We start from the raw sequence: 22,034 nt of genomic DNA, 5'->3' as shown, positions 1-22,034 counted from the left end.
GCTATGTGCTTGTCATGGAAGGTTTCGTGGTTTGCTTTTAATTTATATGCTTATAAATTGAATAAATTTATCAATTTATAAATTGATATGCTTACAAAAGTGAAAAATCTACCGTTTTGCAGTGTGAGAGTGTAAACAGACTTTTTCGAGTGTGTTAAAGGAAAAAAGTGACTTTATTGTGTACAAGTTCTTTTCTAACCCCTACAAAAATATGGCTATGAATAACAAGGGAATTGTGAAAAGATCAAAGAAGGTGATGACATTAGCGAGTAAAATTCAGTTATTAGACAAAATTTCTAATGGTGAAAATGTCTTATCAGTGGCAAAACATTATAAAATCAATAAGTCAATGGTACGATCAATCAAGAAATCGGAAGAAAAAATCTGCCGTAGTGTCTGTGAAAACGCACTAATTGCTTCAAAAATTTACTCTGTAACTCGTGATGTTAAATTAGAAAAAATGGGAAAAGCTTTAAATCTGTGGATAGAAGACAGAACTCAAAATAAAATTCCCTTAAGTTCACGTATCATTCGTGAAAAGGCAAAACACCTTTATCAACACTTTAGCGAAACTGGTGATAGCACTGGCGGGATAAGTTTTTTAGCTATAGCAAAGGTATTGAATTACATTCAATATTAAATTGTTTCTTATTTTCATTTCGATGCCTTTTGCTTGAATTTCACTATATACTGTCTATGTACATAGTCATATTATGAAGGTACATATAATACATACATAGACAAAATTTTAGACTAGTTTTTCTTATATATTTCATACTTTGGAACGGAACCTCTTTATTACTATGGGAGCCATAACTCAGTATTCGCATTTTCGGTATTCGCGGCATTTCTCAGGAACGTAACCCCCGCGAATAGTGGGGGTTTACTGTATTTAGGAAGATAGAAAAAGATTCAGGTTGTTATACATAAATTAACAAAAAAAGTGAAATTTTTTTTTTTTTTTTGTGATAGATAGTTGCTGTTTGTACAGTACCTGATAGGTACTGCACAAATAGTGATGGATTAAAAATGGCAGTCTACAAGAAGTTAATGTGAATAATTTGATCTTCCAAAAATGTCCCATGTTCAATAAAGTTTTCAATCAGTTCATTGGAAAATTTTCAATATGAATTAATGTCAGTGATTAATAAAGCAAGTGCTTTCTCCCAATAAATGAAACAAATATATCTTTAAAACAATGAATTTACTTTGTAAAAGTTGCATTAGGTTATGAAAGAGTGCTTATTTATCAGCAAAACTGCCATTTTGCCTTTTTATAGGTTATTCTTGTTTAGAAATGCTTGATTTCTCCTTACTTGCTAAGGGAAGTTTCATTTCTTCATAGTTGCAATGATAACTTCTTGACACTTGGAGAAAGGAGTTCAGTGGAGTCATTTTCTGTAAAATGCTGCTATTTAGATTATTATAATGTATTGCATATTTCAACTTTATAATCAATGAACATATTCCATCTTTGAATATCATGGGTTTGAATATTGACTTATCCATTTCTCCTCCCCTTATTGCATATATATTTTAGATAATTTCAAATTGGAATCTGAATATATTAAAAGATGCCTAGGAGAACTAACACCATTTCAAGAGTCTTGTTTAGTTCAGCTGAAGAAATGGATGGCTGAATCTCACCAAGGAAAGGTATTTTTTGTGATGAAATTTTTTATTTGTAATATTTTTAGAGGCATTAGCAAATGTTTAATGTGCATATTGTCTTTATCATGTCCCCCCCCTTTCACTGGCTATAAAAGTCTTGTTATAAGGCAAAGTATGAATCATTGGCAAACTATTTGGCAAAACCAAGAAGGCAACAAATTCCTTCAGATTAAACCTGATCTCTAGCCTTGGCTATCTAGCTTCTGCACCGAAAGGAAGCAGTCATGCTTGCAAGACTTTGAATAGGACATACCCCTTACTCACTTTTATCTTCTTTCTTCCTCAGATCTGCCTTTCTCTCCAAACTTCCATGCTCAAATAACAGTCCAGCATATCATAGTTGACTGCCCTTTTTATAATGGAGTATAGCAAACCACATTCTTATCAATACATGCAGCCCAAATCACTCCTGCTTTGACAGAATATAGTATTTAAATCCTATATAATACACGTTTCACTTTTAATAACACCTGATATCTCCTACCATTGTTTGGCGCATAATGGCCTTTAGCTGCTGTTGCGACGAAAAACCTCCAAAAATAACATACACCCGTTTCTCTGCATGTATTAACTCGGCTTCTAGTAGATGGATTTTCATCAGTTTTAAATATGAGTCTTATAAAAATATTTGACAGCCATACAAAATTTCATTTCATAATAGAAATTTGACCAATAGAAGACCACCAATAATTATTTCTTTGCTTGTATGCATGTAATAACTACACTTCCAGTGGATGGATATTCATGAAATTTTATATTTTGCATTTTTAGAATAATTTGTTGAGCCTTCTCAAAGTTTATTAAAATCTTTTTTTTATAATATCACATAGGCTATCCATATACCATTTATTGTAGCTGAAGCACTGTTTATTATGTTTGTTTTCATGCAATGTGGTGGATGTGCAAAAACAATGTTCTCGTTATGCACATAACTTTTTGCGCTCGCTCGCTCGCTCTCTCTCTCTCTCTCTCTCTCTCTCTCTCTCTCTCTCTCTCTCTCTCTCTCTCTCTCTCTCTCTCTCTCTCTCTCTCTCTCTCTCTCTCTCATTATAAACCATGAAAATGATCTTATTTGCTAATGCACCTGAAATGTAATGCACTGTGTATGTTAACGTAAGTTCTTGGAAGTACTTACTTTGATATAATAAGTGATTAACAACAGAATTTTAAGTGGAACATTTTAAAGTTAGCTTATCAGGGGTCTTTATTGATATATGTTCTGCTGGGATATCCTGGGTCCAGTCATCCATGTGCCTTGCACTGTGATGTCTACCACCTACCTAAATATCATTGCTGACCAGGTACACCCTTTCATGGCAGCGGTCTTCCCCTCTGGTGGTGCAGTCTTTCAGCAGGATAACGCACCGTGCCACACTGCCCAGATTGTTCGAGACTGGTTTGCGGAACACGAGGAAGACTTCCAGGTATTGCCCTGGCCTCCAAATTCCACAGAAATCAATCCCATCGAGCATCTGTGGTTTGTTTGTTTTGCAGCATCTGAACCATGGACCTTACAGGAGTTAAAGGATCTGCTGGTTACACGTTGGTACCAGATACCACAAGACACATTCAGAAATCTTGTAGCGTCCATGCCTCGCCGGGTACGAGCTGTTTTGGCTGCACGTGGAGGACCAACATCATATTAGGTAGATGGCCATAATGTTTTGACACATCGTTATATTGTTAAAAAAGTGCTTAATGAAAACCACAAGCACCCCCCCCCCAAACAGAGTGTACCATACCCCCAGGGGCAGGTTACTCCACACTTTGGGAACCTTTGTCTTAGGTAATTAACACTTGTTATTTAATTATTATTGGTATTCATAGCAGAAAAAGATTATTTAAAAATTAAAAGGTAAATGACTTATCATGGTAAACTTAATGTTTTCCTCTGTTAAATGAGTCTGTAAATTGTTATTTGTAAAGCCATTGTTTGATTTTGATTAAGAAGGTATACTTGCTGAACAATGATCTGCTGTAAAAGATGCGAGTATGAAGTATGGTATTGCAAGAGCACACAACAGAAAAGTTTAGTGAGTGGTAAAACAAAATTAGATAGTTAATCATTAATTAAAGGTTATGAAACATAAATGTGTGGAAATTAGTGAACAGTTGAGTGTAGGAATAAATGACTCAAAGTTTTATTGGTGATATTATGCAAATGAATAAGATAACCAGTTGTTAAATGAAAAATTCATGAAGCACAAATTAATTATAAGGTTAGTTAAAGGATATTGTCACATTTACTGTTAGCGGCAGTGTAAGGGAACAATAAAGAACATTATAATTTATGTTCACTAAGCAATTAACTTTAGAATCTTTCATAAAGGGTATGAAGGAAAGGATAAAGAAACCTATAGTTAACACTTAATCCAAGTGAGAACTTATGGTAGACATAAAGAGTTAGGTGAGGAAATCGTTGTCAAGAGCTTATTTGTTTGTTGCCAGGTGTAGTTGATCTATTTTAAAAAAAAATTTAGAGGAAAATATAGTTTAAAACTATTATTTTAAAAATTGTCTGGTTGCTTGCTTATTACACTAGTGAGGCGAGGTATGATTCGCAGAACAATATATTCAAATCTAACATAACAATGTTTGAAATTTTAAATTCTGAGGGTATCAATCAGATCTGTGGCAGTGAAGAACCATAATTGTGTTGATAAGTGACCTTGTCTAGAAAAGTTATAGAGCATAAATAAAAAGGATACACAGGGAAGGGAAGGGTGTCCCCTTTTTAGTTAATGACAAGAATCAAGGAATGCTCTTGCAACAAGACCTATAAAAATTAGGTAAATGGACTGAGATAAGGAAATTGAGGTTTAACATTGATAAATGTAAGGTAGAGACAAAGTGATTATCCCTTTGCATAAGGCAATGGTTAGGCCACATATTTAGCACTGCATACAGTACTGGAAGCTTCATTTTAAGGTGTGAATCTTTTGGACTTGATGCAGAGAAGAGCAAAAGATGGGTCAGATAGAAAGACCAGAGCAGCAAAGCAAAAGGCTCAAGCTAATGGGAGAGCTGTGGCTCAGGGAAGAACTGAGAGGGGCAGATGCCCTCTGAATAACATAACAGCGTTTTAAAATGCACTACTTGCTTGATGTTTGTGGAACAATCGGGTACTGGACATGATATTGCCATGGGGGATGTCTGTGCGTGCGTGCGTGCGTGCGTGTGTGTGTGTGTGCGCGCGTGCAATTTAAGGAGTGTAAGGAAATCAGGCGACAACTCAGCGTTATTATGGGCCTATATGAGAGTTAGAAGGACAGGGTGGATGCCCTCGAAGGATCTAAATTGAGGGGCCCATCAAGCTGTCATCTGCCCACATCCACGCCAGAGCTTGCACTTGATCATCACGCAACACAGCGGCAACCCCCAAAGCAGATTGCACTGGTCCCACAGGAACTAGTAGTTGTTGGTGACTCTATTGTCAGGGAAACGGGGAACATGGTATGTAAAAAGGATAGGTGGAACAGGACCAGGGGCAAAGGTTGATGACGTTGTAGAGCAGATATCATCTTTTAAGGGCACAAAAGGTGATATTGTTGTACACGTTGGCACTAATGATATTAAGAGTAGGAGACCGGCAGAATTACTTAACAAGTACAGGTCACTGTTGAAAAAAAGCCATGAATTAGGGTTAAATTTGAAAGTGTCTGCAATTCTGCCCAGACACGATAGGAGGGAGTATATGATGAGCACCTTGTCGATAATTTCGGCCCTGGAAAGATTGTGCAAGGCTCCAGGGGTAGAATTTTTTTCAGCCTAGTCTGTACTTGTTAATAGGAGAGACTGCTTCTACAGGGATGGGATACACATAAATAGAAAGGGTGCAAGAATATTTGCTGATGCTATCGAGGCTCTGTTAGGTGGGTCAGAAAACTGCTAGCTTGGGGGATACAAGGACTAACAGATTAACAGTAGCCACTGGTAGAGATGAAAGTGATTCTTGCACTGCTTCTATTTGGAATGAGCAGCAGCCTGGAAAAAAGATGCAGGGTATTTCAGAGACTGCTGGGAGTCATTGCGGTACAAGTAAACACATGGGTTGTGTTAGGGTAGCAAAGAATAGGAACAGGTGCATGTATACTTACATATACACCAATGCTAGGAGTTTGGTAAATAAATTTGATGAATTTGTGGTATTGCTCAAAACAAAGGCAGATATTGTTGGAATATCAGAGACATGGTGTCACATAGATATAAGGAATGCAGAACTGGAATTTGTGTAATACAATGTGTACCAGAAAGGATAGGAACGGAGGAGGGGTTATGCTATTAGTTAAGAAACACATAAAATCCAAGCAAGTGAAGCCAGGCGACATCGCTGGACAGTGCAGAGTCGAGTCAGTTTGGTGTGACATGAGCATTGGGAGATAAAAATTGAGAGTAGGAGTGTGCCATAGGCGTAATGACTCTGATGAGTATAATAAGAAACTGTACAGGGAAATAGAGTGGGCCAGTAAATCAGAGAGTCTTATAATGGGGCTTTTAATTTCCCAGATATTGACTTGAATTTGGGGGCTGGGCACTCACACACTAGCAAGGCTTTTGTGGATTTATTGGATGATTGTTTTCAACGTCAGCATGTTCGGGAGGCAACTAGAGGGAGTAATACTCTTGATCTGATTATCAGTAGTGATTCTTCATGCATTAAGAATCTGCAGATAAAGGAACCACTAGGTGGCAGTGATCACAGTGTACTGATGTGGGATTTACTTAAAGATTTAATTACCATCAGGGGTAAAGGAAAGGGTTTTTGCTTCCGTAAAGGTGAGTACAGTGGTCTCCGACAGTTTTTAAATTCTATACAGTGGGATAAACTGACAGTGTTACCAACAGCAAATTCTATGTGGGAAGCATTCAAGGAATTAATCGTGGAAGCTACTAAAAGTTTCATACCTAATAAGAAATATTGCTCAAAGTTTAGGCCTAAATGGTTGTCAAACGAACTAATGAGACTCGTAATAGAGAAGAAAAATGCATGGGATGCATATAAATTATCAAGCGACTCAGAAGCCTATGGCAGATATAAGCTAGTCTGTAATCAGGTGACAAAGGAGGTTAGGCAGGCGAAGGCAGATTACGAGAAATCCTTGGCAAAAGATGCTAAGTAAAAACAGCAAGGATTTCTTTACTTATATAAACTCTAAAAGGAAGGGGATGGATCTGATTGGTCCACTTGATGTCGATGGTTCGACTATTGATGATCCTGCTCAGATAGCAAACAAACTGAATGAGTATTTTGCATCTACATTCATACATGAGGAATTATTAAGGTTTGAAAATGGCAGAAGGTTATCAAATTGTAGCAGGATACTTAATGATTTTGTAATAACTGAAAGCAAAGTGGAGGAGAAATTGTTGAAGTTAAACATAAGAAAAGCACCTGGGGTGGATGGGATCTATCCAGTTATATTAAAGGAGGCGGCAAAGCAACTAAGCAAACCCTTAGCCATAATTATGACAGCGTCCTTGGACTCTGGGGAGGTTCCCACGGACTGAAGATGTGCAAATGTATTCCAAATTCACAAAGGGGGATCGAAAGGTGACACGAGTAATTACAGACCAGTTAGTTTAACTTCTGTTCCGGGTAAAATAATGGAGTCACTGGTTAGGGATGCATTGCAGGCTCATCTAGACAAGACTGCAGCAATAATTCAGACACAGCATGGGTTTGTTAAGGGAAAGTCTTGTCTGACAAATTTGATAGGATATTATGATGTGGTTACAAAGGAACTGGATGCAAAAAATAATTTTGATATCATATATTTGGATTTCAGGAAAGCTTTTGACACTGTTGCGCATGGAAGACTATTGTACAAATTGGAGCAGAATGGTATTAAGGGTAAGTTATTACAATGGATAAAAGGATGGTTAAGTGGGAGAAGACAGAGGGTGGTAATCAATGGGTAATTCTCTTCTTGGACTAATGTTATTAGTGGAGTCCCACAGGGTTCGATGTTAGGTCCACTGTTGTTGTTTAGGTCCACAGATGATACAAAGTAATTACAGGGTTGTTAATGACAGTAATGGCAGTGTGCTACTGCAACAGGATCTAGATAATTTGGGCAGATGGGCTAAGAAGTGGCAACTGAAGTTTAACCTTGACAAATGCAAAGTACTGTATATGGGTAGAAGTAACCCCAGAGAAACGTACCAACTGTGTGGTACTACACTTAAGATGGTAAAAAATGAAAAAGACCTGGGAGTAATTGTGCAGTCAGTTATGAAATTTTCTGAGTAATGCAGACAGGCTGCCAGGGCAGGTCATGGGGTTTTGTCAATGATATATAGGAATTTTGCTAGCAGGGAAAAGGAGGTGATTATCCATCTGTATAAGGCAATGGTCAGGCCACGCCTTGAGTACTGCATACAGGTCTGGAGGCCTCATTTTAGGAAGGATGTAGATTTACTTGAGCATGTATGGAGAAGGGCAACAAGATTGGTGAGGGCAATGAAGGGATCCTCTCACCAAGAGAGGCTTAAGTTCTGCAAATTGCAGTGGCTGGAGACTAGGCACCTGCACGGTGATCTTATTGAGGTATATAAGGCCTCGAATGGGTTGAGCACGCTGAATTCTGGTGGGATCCTTCCACTTGTTCAGATTACGAACTGAACGTTCAGATTAAGAAAAGACAGATGTAGATTATATGTGCGGAAATTTGCCTTTAGCCAGCGGGTGGTTAATTGCTGGAACAAACTTCCATCTGTCGTTGTGGAAGTTGATAGGTTAAATAAATTTAAGGAGGAACTGGACAGGCATTTGGAGGGAATGGTGTGATTTTTTTTTTTTTTGGCTGATGCTGCATAAGCTCATACACTTGCTTTCTTGCATCAAATACCATTGCTGCTACTACTACTACTACGATGGTCTGAGACAGTATTTAAATTCTATACAGTGGGACCAACTGATGATGTTACCAACAGCAAATTCGAAATGAGAAGCATTCAAAGAATTTATCTTGGAAGCTACTAGGGTTTACATGCCAACTAAGAAATATTGTTCAAGGTTTAGGCCTAAATGGATGTCTGATGAACTAATGAGACATATAGCAGAGAAGAAAAATGCTTGGGATACCTATAAATTAATGGGTGACATGGAAGCCTATGATAGATGTAAGCTGGTCTGTAACAAAGTCACAAAGCAGATTAGGCAGGCAAAAGCAGATTATGAGAAATCCTTGGCAAAGGATCCAAAGAAAAACGGAAAAGAGTTCTTTACTTATGTAAACTCTAGAAGGAGAGGGATGAATCAGATTGGTCCACTGTATATTGATGGTTCAACTGTTCATGATCCTGCTCAGGTGGCTAACAAACTAACCGAGTATTTTGCATCTACATTCACACATGAGGAGTTATTCAGGAAGGGGAAAGCCAGAGGTGAAGTAAACTATGGCAGTGAGCTAGATGATTTTGTAATAACTGAGAGGAAAGTGGAGGAGAAAGTGTTGAGGATAAACATAAAAAAAGGAACCTGGGGTGGATGGGATCTATCCAGTTATATTAAAGGAGGATCCATAATTATGAGAGTTTCTTTGGACTCTGGTGAGGTACCCATAGACTGGAGATGTGCAAATGTGACTCCAATTCACAAAGGAGGATCAAAGGCTGACACAAGTAATTATAGACCTTTGAGTTGAACTTCTGTTCCAGAAAAATTAATGGAGATACTGGTTAAAGAAGCACTGCAGGATCATCTGGACAAGACTTCAGTTATAGCTCGGACACAGCATGGTTTTGTTAAGGGAAAGTTTTGCCTGACCAATTTGGTTGGATACTATGATGCAGTCACAAAAGAACTGGATGCAGGGAATAACTTTGATATTATATATTTGTATCTTAGAAAGGCTTTTGATACTGTTACACATGGAAGACTGCTGCACAAATTGGAGCAGTGTGGCATTGGAGGAAAATTGCTGCTATGGATAAAGGGGTGGTTGGGGGGGGAGAAGACAGAGAGTGGTAATCGGTGGGTACCTTCTCATCGTGGACTAATGTTATTAGTGGAGTCTTTCAGGGTTCAGTGTTGGGTCCATTGTTGTTTTCTGTATTTATAAATGATATTGATGATGGTATATCAAGCTTAATGCCCAAGTTTGCAGACGATACGCAGGTTGGCAGGGTTGTTAAGGACACTACTGACAGTATGCTGCTGCAACAGGATCTGGAAAGGTTGAGCAAATGGGCTGAGAGCTGGCAAATGAATTTAACATTGACAAATGGAAAGTACTACATATGGGAAGCAGTAACCCCAGAGTAACGTATCAACTCGGTGGTATTACACTGACAGTGGTAGAGAATGAAAAGGAGCTGGGGGTAATTGTGCAGGCAGATATGAAGTTTTCTGAGCAGTGCAGACAGGCTGCAAGAGTAGCTAATGATGGAAGTCTGTTCTACCAACCAATTACCTGCTGGCTAAAAGCAAATTTTCACACATCTGTCTTTCCTCAATTTGAATTTATGCCCTCTCAGGTGATTATTCTGAGCGAGAGGAAGAATTCCATCAGCATTGAGCATGCTCAAACCATTCAAGGCTTTATGCACCTCAATCAGATCACCCTGCAGGTGCGTAGTCTCCAGACACTGTAATTTGCAAAATTTAAGCCTTCTTAAGAACAACCCTTTGTTCCAGTCACTGATCTTGTTGCCCTTCTCTGTACTCGTTCCAACAGCTCTACATCCTTCTTAAAATGAGGCTTCCAGAACTATCCACAAGGTGTGTGGCCTGACCACTGCCTTATACAAGGGGATAATTACCTCCTTATCCCTGCTAGAAAAAGTCCTGTATATTATTAACAAGACATCATGAGCTACTCTTGCAGACTGACTGCACTGCTTAGAAAACTTAATTTCTGCCTGCACAATTACCCCCAGGTTGTTCTCATTCTCTACCACTGTTAGTGTAGTACCACATAGTTGATATGTTGTTCTGGGGTTACTGCTACCCATATACAGTACTTTACATTTGTCAATGTAAAACTTCCGTTGCCACCTCTCACCCCATCTGCTCAACTTTTTTAGATCCTGCTGCAGCAGCATACTGTCATTAATGTCATTAACAACTCTGCTGACCTTCGTATCATCTGCAAACTTGGACGTTAAGCCTCATATACCCTCATCAACATCATTGATGAATACAGAAAACAACAATAGACCCAACACTGAACCCTGGAGGACTTCACTAATAACATTAGTCGACGAAGAGCAGTGTCCATTGATTACCACTCTCTGTCTTCTGCTACTCAACCATCCCCTTATCCATAGCAGCAATTTGCCTCCAGTGCCACACTGCTCCAATTTGTGCAGCAGTCTTCCATGTGCAACTGTATCAAAAGCCTTTCTAAGATCCAAATATATGATATCAGAATTATTCTTTGTATCCAGTTTCTTCGTGACTACATCATAGTATCCAATCAAATTGGTCAAACAAGACTTCCCTTTAATAAACCTGTGCTATGTCCAAGCTATAGCTGAAGTCTTGTCTAGCTGATCCTGCAATGCTTCTTTAACCAGTGCCTCCGTTAATTTCCTCGGAACAGAAGTTAAACTAACAGGTCTGTAATTACCTGTGTCTCCCTTTGATCCTCCTTTGTGGATTAGGGTGACATTTGTACATTTCCAGTCCATATGTACCTCCCCTGAGACCAAGGAAGCTCTCATAATTATTGTTAAAGGTTTGCTTACTTCCTTTGCTGCCTCATTTAATATAAGTGGATAGATTCCATCCGCCTGAGGTGCCTTTCTTATGTTTACCTTCAACAATTTCTCCTTCACTTTACTCTCAGTTATTACAAGATTATCTAGCTTACTGCCAGAGTTTAATACACCTCTGGCATTCCCCTCCCTGAATAACTCCTCATGTGTGAATGTAGATGCAAAATATTCATTTAGTTTGTTAGCTACCTGAGCACGATCATCAACAGTTGAACCATCGATATCAAATGGACCAATCTGATTCATCCCCTTGTTTCTAGAGTTTACATAAGTGAGAACTCTTTGCTGTTTTTCTTTGCATTCTTTGCCAAAGAGTCCTTGTAATCTGCCTTTGCCTGCCTAACCTCCTTTGTGACTTGGTTACAGACCCATGATAGCTTATATCTATCATGGGCTTCTGTGTCACCTGTTAATTTATATGTATCCCATGCATTTTTCTTCTCTGCTACATATCTCATTAGTTCATCTGACATCCACTTAGGCCTAAATCTTGAACAATATTTCTTAGTTGGTATGAAAAGCCTAGTTGCTTCCAAGATTATTTCTTTGAATGCTTCCCATTTTGAATATGCTGTTGGTAACATCATCAGTTGGTCCCACCGTATAGAATTTAAACACTATCTCAGACCACCGTAGTCACCTTTATGAAAGCAAAAACCCTCCCCTTTACCCCTGATGGTAGTTACCTCTTTGAGTAAATTTCACTTGAGCACACTGTGATCACTGCCACCTAGTTGTTCCTTTATCTCCAGATTCTTTATGCATGAAGAATCACTACTGATAATCAGATCAAGAGTATTAATCCCTCTAGTTGCCTCCCGAACATGCTGCTGTAAAAAAAAAAAACAATTGTGCTATAAATTCACAAAAGCCTTGCTAGTGTGTGAGTGACCAATCCGCAAATTCCAGTCAGTCCCTGGGAAATTAAAATCCACCATTATAAGACACTCTGATTTACTGGCCCACTCTATTTCTCTGCACAATTGCTCATTATACTCATCAGATTCATTAGGCCTATAACACACACACACACACACCTACTCTCATTTTTCCTTTCCCAGTTCTTATGTGACACCAAACAGATTCAACATTGAATGCACTTCCTTAGATTTTGTGTTTCTTAACTAACAGCGTAACCCGCCCTCCCTTCCTGTATTCTCCAAATTCCAATTCTGCATTGCTTATTTCTCTGTGACACCACGTCTCTGATATCCCAACAATATCTCCGTTTGATGTGTTGACTAGCACTTCAGGCTCATCAAATTTATTAACTATATCCCTAGCATTGGTATACATGCACCTGTTTCTACTTTAGTTACCTAACACAGCCCATGTATTTACTTGTTCTACTTTGACTCCTGGAAATCCCCATTGCCTTGCTTTTCAGGCTGCTGCTCAATTGCATTTCAATAGAAGCAGTGCAAGAATTACTCACCTCTGCCAGTGGCTACTGTTAATCTTTTAGTCCGTGTATCCCTCCAATCTAGCAGTTTTCCGACCCACCTAATTCTGCCTCGATAGCATCAGGAGTGCTGATGCCATCAAATGTTTTACAAAAAAGTATTGAAGTTTCTATAGTTCTCTTGATATTTTAAGGAGTCCTTATGTGCTGTAATGTAATAACTAGATCGTACGTATAGCTTAGCTTAATTTTCAGCCCTCACCTCATAGTAATCCGCTTAGCTGGTGGAGGGTTTTATCACATACATAGTGGTTATAGGATTCTAATACTTTACAGGGATTATGGGTTTTAAAATTAAGTTATGGGCTGTAGAAAAATTTTTAAGAAAGGAAAGTGCACCTTCCATGGTTGCCTAATAAAATTAAATTAAGAGAAAGAAAAAGGGAAATATATAAGCTAATAATCGCGCACGAGCGACTTTCGAGTTTCCTCGTCTTCAGTTAGCTATAGTGGAGGGGGGGGGAAGAGAGCACGCTTGTCTTATATACGGGTTGGGTTCCCGAAATGCATTTCAGTGCACATGGAAACTTGATACGTGCTAAATTCCAAATGGGGGAGAAATTGGCGGGAATCTTTTTGTTTAACACGTTGAGTGATGTATGGTGCTTAAACCATTCAATAACGAGGGCTTCGTTTTCAAGGATTTTGTAGCTAGAATTTAATTTAATTACTGTGATGGCTGAATCGATGAGTGGGTTGTGATTTTGAGATTGGACGTGTTGTGTTAGTTCTGTACTTGCTGAGTTAGTTTTGAAGCTATTAAAGTGGTAGTATGCACGCGTGTTCGCGATTTTTGATGTCCCGAATTTTGCTGTTGTACTACCTATGTAACATGCTTGGCAATCTGATTGGCATCTGATCAAATATATAATGTTGTTGTAATCTTGTGTCTCGTACTCGTGTGTTGTCTTGTATGAATTGAATTTGGAACTTAATTTGTTATACGATGTGAATATTAATTTTATATCTGTATTTTTAAAAATCTGTTGAAGTCTTCTGGCGTATTGTTGATGATATGGGCGCGCGATAAGGGGTTTTTGTGTCTTATTCTTGTTCACGTGGTTAATAATTTTGTTTGGGTTATTAGTGTTATTATGAACTTTGGTGATGGTTTCTTTTATTAGTTGTGGTGGGTATTTTCTGTCGATGAATTTTTTGGTGAGGTATTGTAATTCTATAGATAGGTCTGTTTGTGTGTGGCTATATTTTACAGCGTTGTATATCTGTTGTATATAACTGCTTTTTTGATGTATAGAGGGTGGTGTGAGTGGTAATGTAAGAATTTACCTGTATGTGTGTTTTTTCTGTATATTTTGGTGCCTAAAGATGTGTTTATTTTGTATACAGTGAGGTTTAGAAAATTAATTTTATTATCGTTTTCTACTTCGAGGGTGAATTTGAGTCTTTCATGTGTTGTGTTAAAGGTGTTCAGTAAAGTATCGATGGTGGTTCTGTTGCCTATTAAGAGGACGTCATCTGCATACCTCATGTATAGTTTAATTCCTGGGGGAAAGGGTTGGAGAATTTTTTTTTCTTCGATAGATGCGAGGTAGATCTCGGATAAAGGGGCAGAGATGCCGAGGCCCATTTAAATTCCAAAATAACGTCTACGAACAAATTTTCGGCCTTCACATGGGCCTCGGCATCTCTGCCCCTTTATCCGAGATCTACCTCGCATCTATCGAAGAAAAAATTCTCCAACCCTTTCCCCCAGGAATTAAACTATACATGAGGTATGCAGATGACGTCCTCTTAATAGGCAACAGAACCACCATCGATACTTTACTGAACACCTTTAACACAACACATGAAAGACTCAAATTCACCCTCGAAGTAGAAAACGATAATAAAATTAATTTTCTAAACCTCACTGTATACAAAATAAACACATCTTTAGGCACCAAAATATACAGAAAAAACACACATACAGGTAAATTCTTACATTACCACTCACACCACCCTCTATACATCAAAAAAGCGTTGTATATCTGGTTGTATATAAGTTATATACAACCAGATATACAACGCTGTAAAATATAGCCACACACAAACAGACCTATCTATAGAATTACAATACCTCACCAAAAAATTCATCGACAGAAAATACCCACCACAACTAATAAAAGAAACCATCACCAAAGTTCATAATAACACTAATAACCCAAACAAAATTATTAACCACGTGAACAAGAATAAGACACAAAAACCCCTTATCGCGCGCCCATATCATCAACAATACGCCAGAAGACTTCAACAGATTTTTAAAAATACAGATATAAAATTAATATTCACATCGTATAACAAATTAAGTTCCAAATTCAATTCATACAAGACAACACACGAGTACGAGACACAAGATTACAACAACATTATATATTTGATCAGATGCCAATCAGATTGCCAAGCATGTTACATAGGTAGTACAACAGCAAAATTCGGGACATCAAAAATCGCGAACACGCGTGCATACTACCACTTTAATAGCTTCAAAACTAACTCAGCAAGTACAGAACTAACACAACACGTCAAATCTCAAAATCACAACCCACTCATCGATTCAGCCATCACAGTAATTAAATTAAATTCTAGCTACAAAATCCTTGAAAACGAAGCCCTCGTTATTGAATGGTTTAAGCGCCATACATCACTCAACGTGTTAAACAAAAAGATTCCCGCCAATTTCTCCCCCATTTGGAATTTAGCACGTATCAAGTTTCCACGTGCACTGAAATGCATTTCGGGAACCCAACCCGTATATAAGACAAGCGCGCTCTCTTCCCCCCCTCCACTATAGCTAACTGAAGACGAGGAAACTCGAAAGTCGCTCGTGCGCGATTATTAGCTTATATATTTCCCTTTTTCTTTCTCTTAATTTAATTTTATTAGGCAACCATGGAAGGTGCACTTTCCTTTCTTAAAAATTTTTCTACAGCCCATAACTTAATTTTAAAACCCATAATCCCTGTAAAGTATTAGAATCCTATAACCACTATGTATGTGATAAAACCCTCCACCAGCTAAGCGGATTACTATGAGGTGAGTGCTGAAAATTAAGCTAAGCTATACGTACGATCTAGTTTCTATAGTTTTCTTAAATTCTTATGGGATGAAGGATACCATTAGAAGTAAGTTGTAAATTTTCACGGGCATATGAGCAACAGTCAAAGAGAACATGGTGCAAAGTTTCAGCATCATCGCAATGACAGTGATCAGTGACAATGCACCTCAAAGAGATTATAGTTGAGAATCCCATTAGTAGTGAAATTAAGATCATGTACAGGCTACGTTGAAACCAAAGAATAAATGACACTAACACTCCAGTTAAAAAAGCTTTTGTTGGTTCTCAAAATGCAGTTGTTCCGTCTTTGTTGCCAGTTGTCCATGAGATGATTTTTAAATCTTGCCTTACTGGATTTTAATATCAGCAGTAATATCAATATCTACAATGTTGGCAGAAGACAATAATAAAGTTCAGTGTAAATGACTTTGAGGTTTTTTAGCATCCTCTTCGTAATGAACTGCATGGCTGTAGTAGATACTGCACAACAGCTCTTGGTGATTGAAATAATATTAATCATTGAACATTGTCCAAAGGATGCTGCATAATGAATTTACTAGTTCTGGTGAAACAAATACTGGCTGCAAAAATAAAGCAGGCAAAGCAACATTTGGAGCAATTGGTTATGCAAGCAATCATCCCAATAATTCCCCCCCCCCATTTCTTGGGTACAAGTCAAAAGAGAAACAAAAAAAAATCTGTTAACTTGTTGGGTCCTGATTCCATATCTGTTTTTGATTTTCTTTTAGCATGTCTTGTTTTTGTGATGAGAACAATTACACTAATGTAACTATCATTGCTATTATTGTTTATACATTCACTTTTGTGCACTTGTTTGAATATATCCCTCTCTTTGTTATTTCTCGAAAAAGTTTGATACATATAAAGAAATGGGGTATCTTATTCTTCATTTCTTGCATTCACATTTACACTTCTTTCCTAAAAACCTTGGTATGGTGAGTGACAAGAAAGGGAAACAATTCCATCAAAGTATTAAGTCAATGAAAAATTGCTACTAAGGTTTCTGGAACAAATGTATGTTGGTAGCCTACCATTGGATGTTGTACCATAACAATCTAGACAAAGTGCATCAGAGGAAATCATCTGCACATTTTTGAATTTTACATATCTTTTTTACATTAGTGTACTGTTGTTTTATCTATGTGTATAAAGTGAATTGGGTTTAAACTGTAAAAGTGATAAAAAATGTAATCATAACCAGTCTCATGGGTTTTGTAAATCATGAAAATCATGTTAAGTAACTTGTACTGATATTATCAGCTGTCGTGGTGCATTATGGCCTCAGCTGCCAATGTGCCATTAAAAACCAAATCAATCAGTCCGCTGTCATATCATGAAAATTAGACATACTAAAAAACAACAAAGAACTATTTGAAATCCGTTTGTAAAACTGGTTTAGAAAAGTGTCTTTACATCTTTGATGGGGGGGGGGGGAGTTTAATTTTGTTGACTAGTGTAATCAAGCATCCTGAGCCTACAACGTACACTGAATTATGACTCATCACACTCTTACCAGACAGCTACAAATGTCAGTTTCTGATCAAGTCAGAACTATGTGAAATGAATTTGTTCAAGTTTCTTTAATATTAAAGTTCATTGGAAAGCAGAAGAGCAGGGCTTATGGGATAGAATTTTTCTCAGCTTGGTCTGTGCTTTTTAACAGGAGAGACTGTTTTTACAGGAGTGGGATACACTTAAATAGAAGAGGTGAAGAATATTTGCTGGTGCTATGGAGCAGTATTAAGTGGATTGGAAAACTACAGGCTTGCAGGGATAGAAAGACTATTACAAAGGGTACTAGGAAAGTTTTGCAATATGACGCAACAATGAATCACAGGAAACTGCTTGTTGCTGCATGTTGAGACATGTTCATACGTGCATAGTAGCCGCCGCGCCAAGTCGATGGGCTCAGTTATTCATTAGTAGTGAGAGTGTAAAGTGCTTGCGATGGCATCGTGGTCACGAAATGAGATAAGGACAGTTTTGCAGTATAATTTCGTGCGTGGTTTAACCATAGACCAGTGCTTAGAAGGTTTGTTGTTGTTGTTGTTGTTATTTGGGAGCATTAGCAACTAAGGCCATATTGCTCCGGGAATATGCGGTGGTCATTCCCTGACCTTTCCGCGTCCTCCGTATTTGGTGGTGACGGGCTCGAACCCCGGTCTAATCAAGAAGCGTGTGCTACGTACTGCTGCTCCTTCCCACCTGGCTACGGAGGCGCCTAGTGCTTAGAAGAAATGACTCTTGCACTACATGATGATTGTCCACATCGTACAACGATATTCAGGTGGTATAGAGAATTCCAAAGGGGAAATTTCACTCTGGAGGATTCTGAGAGGCCGGGAAGGCCACGAACGTCAGTTATGGAGGAAAACGTTACTGCTGTGAGGAAAATGCTTGACAAAAACAGGCGGGTGACCTACCAACAGATAGAGGATACTTTGGGCCTAAATGCACCAGCAATTCGTTCGATTCTGCAAGATCATTTGCACGTGAAGAAACTTTGTTCTCTCTGGGTGCCGCATCAACTGACTGAAGAGCAGATGACACGACGTGTGACTTGGTGCCGGGAGATGTTAAAAAAGTTTGATAAGGGACAATCTCGGTATGTGAACAACATCGTGACAGGTGACGAGACTTGGCTGTACTATTACGATCTGCCGACCAAGGCTCAAAACAAAGTTTAGGTCTTTGATGATGACGACACACCCGTAATTGTCAGAAAATCCCGATCTGTAAAGAAGAAAATGATAGCTGTATTTTTCAAATCGAGTGGAATTGTGGAACGTGTCGTTTTGGACGCGCAGAAGACAGTCACAGCTAAGTGGTATACTGAACAATGCCTGCCTAAAGTCATTGGATCTATGAAGAACCTGCGGCCAAAGTCAAGAATGGACACCTGGTACCTCCATCACGATAATGCTCCAGCTCACCGCGCCAAAGCCTGCACCGAATATTTGACCACGACAGGACTGAAACTTCTCGAGCACCCTCCCTACAGTCCAGACCTTGCTCCCTGCGACTTTGCACTGTTCCCGCATGTGAAAATGAAGCTAAAAGGGAGGCGGTTTTCCAGTGATGAGGACCTTCTACGGGCTTGAGACAACGAGTGTGCTTTACTCCCTAGTGAAACTTGGCAGAACTGGTTTAAAGATTGGTTTCGGAGGATGGAGAGGTGTATTGAATGTAGAGGAAATTACTTTGAAAAAATTAAATAAACAAAGCTGTTTTGCAAAACTTTCCTAGTACCCTTTGTATATTAACAGCACCCATAAGCAGAGGTAAAAGGTGATTCTTACATTGTTTCTATTGGGACATATAGTAATCTGGAAAGTATGGTGTTGGATATTACAAAACTTGTTGGAGGTCATCATATGACAAGTAAATACATTGGTTGTGATTGGGTTGCTGAAAGCAAAGGCAGGTGTATACTTGCTGAAAGCAAAAGCAAGTACACACTTTCTTGTACACTAATGCTAGGAGTATAGTAAACAAATTTGATGAATTTGAAGTACTGCTTAACTCAACAAATGCAAGCATAGAGTTATCAAAAACAAGGTGCCACTAAAGACATAAGTGATTTGTAACTTGAATAATGTGAATACAACATGCAGATAGGAGAGCAGTTTAGTAGATGGGGGGGGGAGGAATAGCTCTTCATTAAGAAGCACAAAGAATATAAGGTAGTGCACCCAGTTGATGTGTGTAGCCAGAGCAATGGTGTATCAGTTTCACATGACATAAGCACTGGAAAATTAAAATGAGAACAGGAGTCTGCTGTAGGCCAACTGTGATAATGTAATGAACAATTACACAGGCAGGCAGTTACAAGGCCAGTAGATCAGAATATCTTATAATGGGACACTTTAACTTTCCAGATATTGATTGGAATATCTGGAATATTCCAGATATTTTATAATAGAATATATCAAAGCTAAGGGAAAGGGATTTTGCTTTTGTGTGAATTCATAAAAGTCATATCAGTGGTCTTAGACAGTGTCCTTTCACTGGGCCCAACTGATGATGTTAACAGATACATAATCTAAGTGGGCGGCTTTCATGGGAGTATTCGTAGAAGTTACTAAACTTTTTATACTAAGAAGAAATATAATTCAGGATTTAGACTTAAATGGATGTCAGATTAACTAATGCGATTAGTGGCAGAGAATAAAAATGCAGCATGTGATGAGTATAAATTACACGACTCTGCATGGTTTTCAATGTTTGTAAATTAACTACTGTTTTTAACTCAGTTTTTTAACATGATTTTATAAATGTTATTCTTTTTTTTCTATCACATACCGTATTTTCACAAATCACTTAAGTTGATTTCACAAGTTGTATTATTGAATGCATTAAGTTAGGAGTAAATGCTGGGAACTTTGTAAACTAAATCTTCACGTGTTGGCAACACTGCCTTCAGTCATTTGTTTCTTGACCGTAGAGTTCCATGTAGCAGTAGTTATCAGTGGGAGCTTAGTTTCTTCTTTAGGTTATCATGTCAAACTTGTGCTGAAAAGTGAGTAAAATGTATTTGTGCAAGTGTCTGAACAATCTAAACTTATTTTGTTATATTTGTGAAAGTTATGTAGTCTTCAAGCAAAGAAAAGATATTGCAGAATTTGTAAAAAATGTGTAGTGTGTTTATTTTGGAGTGAAAGTCAGTGACCAAGGTAAACGATGAGCTCCACGTAAAGTTTGTCAAAAGTGTGTTGAAGCATTGAGATTGTGCAAAAATGGTAAAAAGAAGGCTATGCCATCTGCAATTCCCATGATTGGTAGGCGCATGCAAATCATTGCAAGTCACTGTGATGACTGTTACTTTTGCTTGGTTAATGTAGAGGAATACAATGCAAAGAGTAAGAAGGGCATTGTGTGTCCTAATATTCCATATGCCATTAGACCAGTTCCATGTGGAGATAGCCTGCTGATTCCATGCCCTCCACTTATATTAGAGAATGTAGCAGTAGCAGCAGAGAGTGCTGAAAGTGAAGCTTCTGAAGGTGATGCTGAAGTCTGCATGCCTGAAGACATTATGTCCAGCCTTCATCTGTTTTACAGCCTGAACTCGATGTGTTAAGAGATTTAAATTTACCAAAGGAATCTGCAGAACTCCTTGGTTCTAGACTTAAGTCAAAATCTTCTTGCACATGGAATGTTTTTCTCATACATGAGAAAAACAGTTCTCATTATCATGAGAACGAGAACTAGTCCTCTAATTTTCTGGGGACAATTCTATGGTTTTTTGCAGTAATATAAATGATATTAATAAACTGTCTAGTAGACCCCAAAACTGTCTTTTCCTCCCTTGGACATCAAGCTTTTGATGAAACAATCTGTGAAAACTTTATCTCAGGAAGGTTCCTGATTCAACTGCCTTTGTACTAAATTCCCATTGATCACTGAAGAGAATCTAAAACAGGTTTTGTTGGACCTGAAATTTGCAAGCTGATGAGGGACTGAGATTTTGAGGGAACTATGAATAAAAGAGAAAAACAGGCATGGATTAGCTTAAGGTCTGTTGTCAAGAACTTCTTAGGAAACTACGAGGATCCAGACTACAAGAATATAGTTGCAAATATTTTGGCAAACTTCAAGAAGCTGGGCTGCAACACGAGTGTCAAAGGTACATTTTTTACACTCTCACAACAACTACTTTCCAGAAAATCTAGGAAGTATTAGTAAAGAACAGGGTGAAAGGTTTCACCAGGACATTAATCACATGGAGATGAGGTACCAGAGGAAGTACCAGGTCAATGTGATGGCTGACTATTGCTGGATGCTAAAGAGAGATATGTTTTAATTGTAAGATCATTTAAATGTTTTCTGAAAAAAAAAAAAACACATTGCATTCTGCCAAGATATTAAACGAGTTTAAGATTGATAACTGATCCTTTAAAATTCTGACTGCATTAGTTGAAAATAAACATATGCCATGGCAACATACACAGGAAGATTTAAAGAAAATCTACATGTAAACAGGCACGCTATTTGAAATAATTTTGAAAACGTAAAATACAGTATAAGTATGTACTCCCAGACTCACATGAAAAATAAATAAGTATATGTACTGCTGAGTAGATTAAAATGTTGTAAATAAAG

The 22,034-nt window shown here is 38.1% G+C and overlaps 1 protein-coding gene across 1 annotated transcript in view; it reads left to right on the top strand.

The window, feature by feature from the left end:
- retm (real-time) overlaps window positions 1–22,034 on the top strand; it is a 310,490-nt gene that overhangs the window by 61,168 nt on the left and 227,288 nt on the right. Inside the window, exon 6 of the mRNA XM_090377088.1 lies at window positions 1,541–1,656. Within this exon, the coding sequence (XP_090233214.1) occupies window positions 1,541–1,656 (116 nt within the window). The remainder of the gene's footprint in view (window positions 1–1,540; window positions 1,657–22,034) is intronic.

This window comes from Mastigoproctus giganteus, chromosome 7, assembly GCF_048544385.1.
Source record: "Mastigoproctus giganteus isolate SK-2022 chromosome 7, ASM4854438v1, whole genome shotgun sequence".
NCBI lineage: Eukaryota > Metazoa > Arthropoda > Arachnida > Uropygi > Thelyphonidae > Mastigoproctus > Mastigoproctus giganteus.
This window is presented reverse-complemented; position numbering and strand designations above follow the sequence as displayed.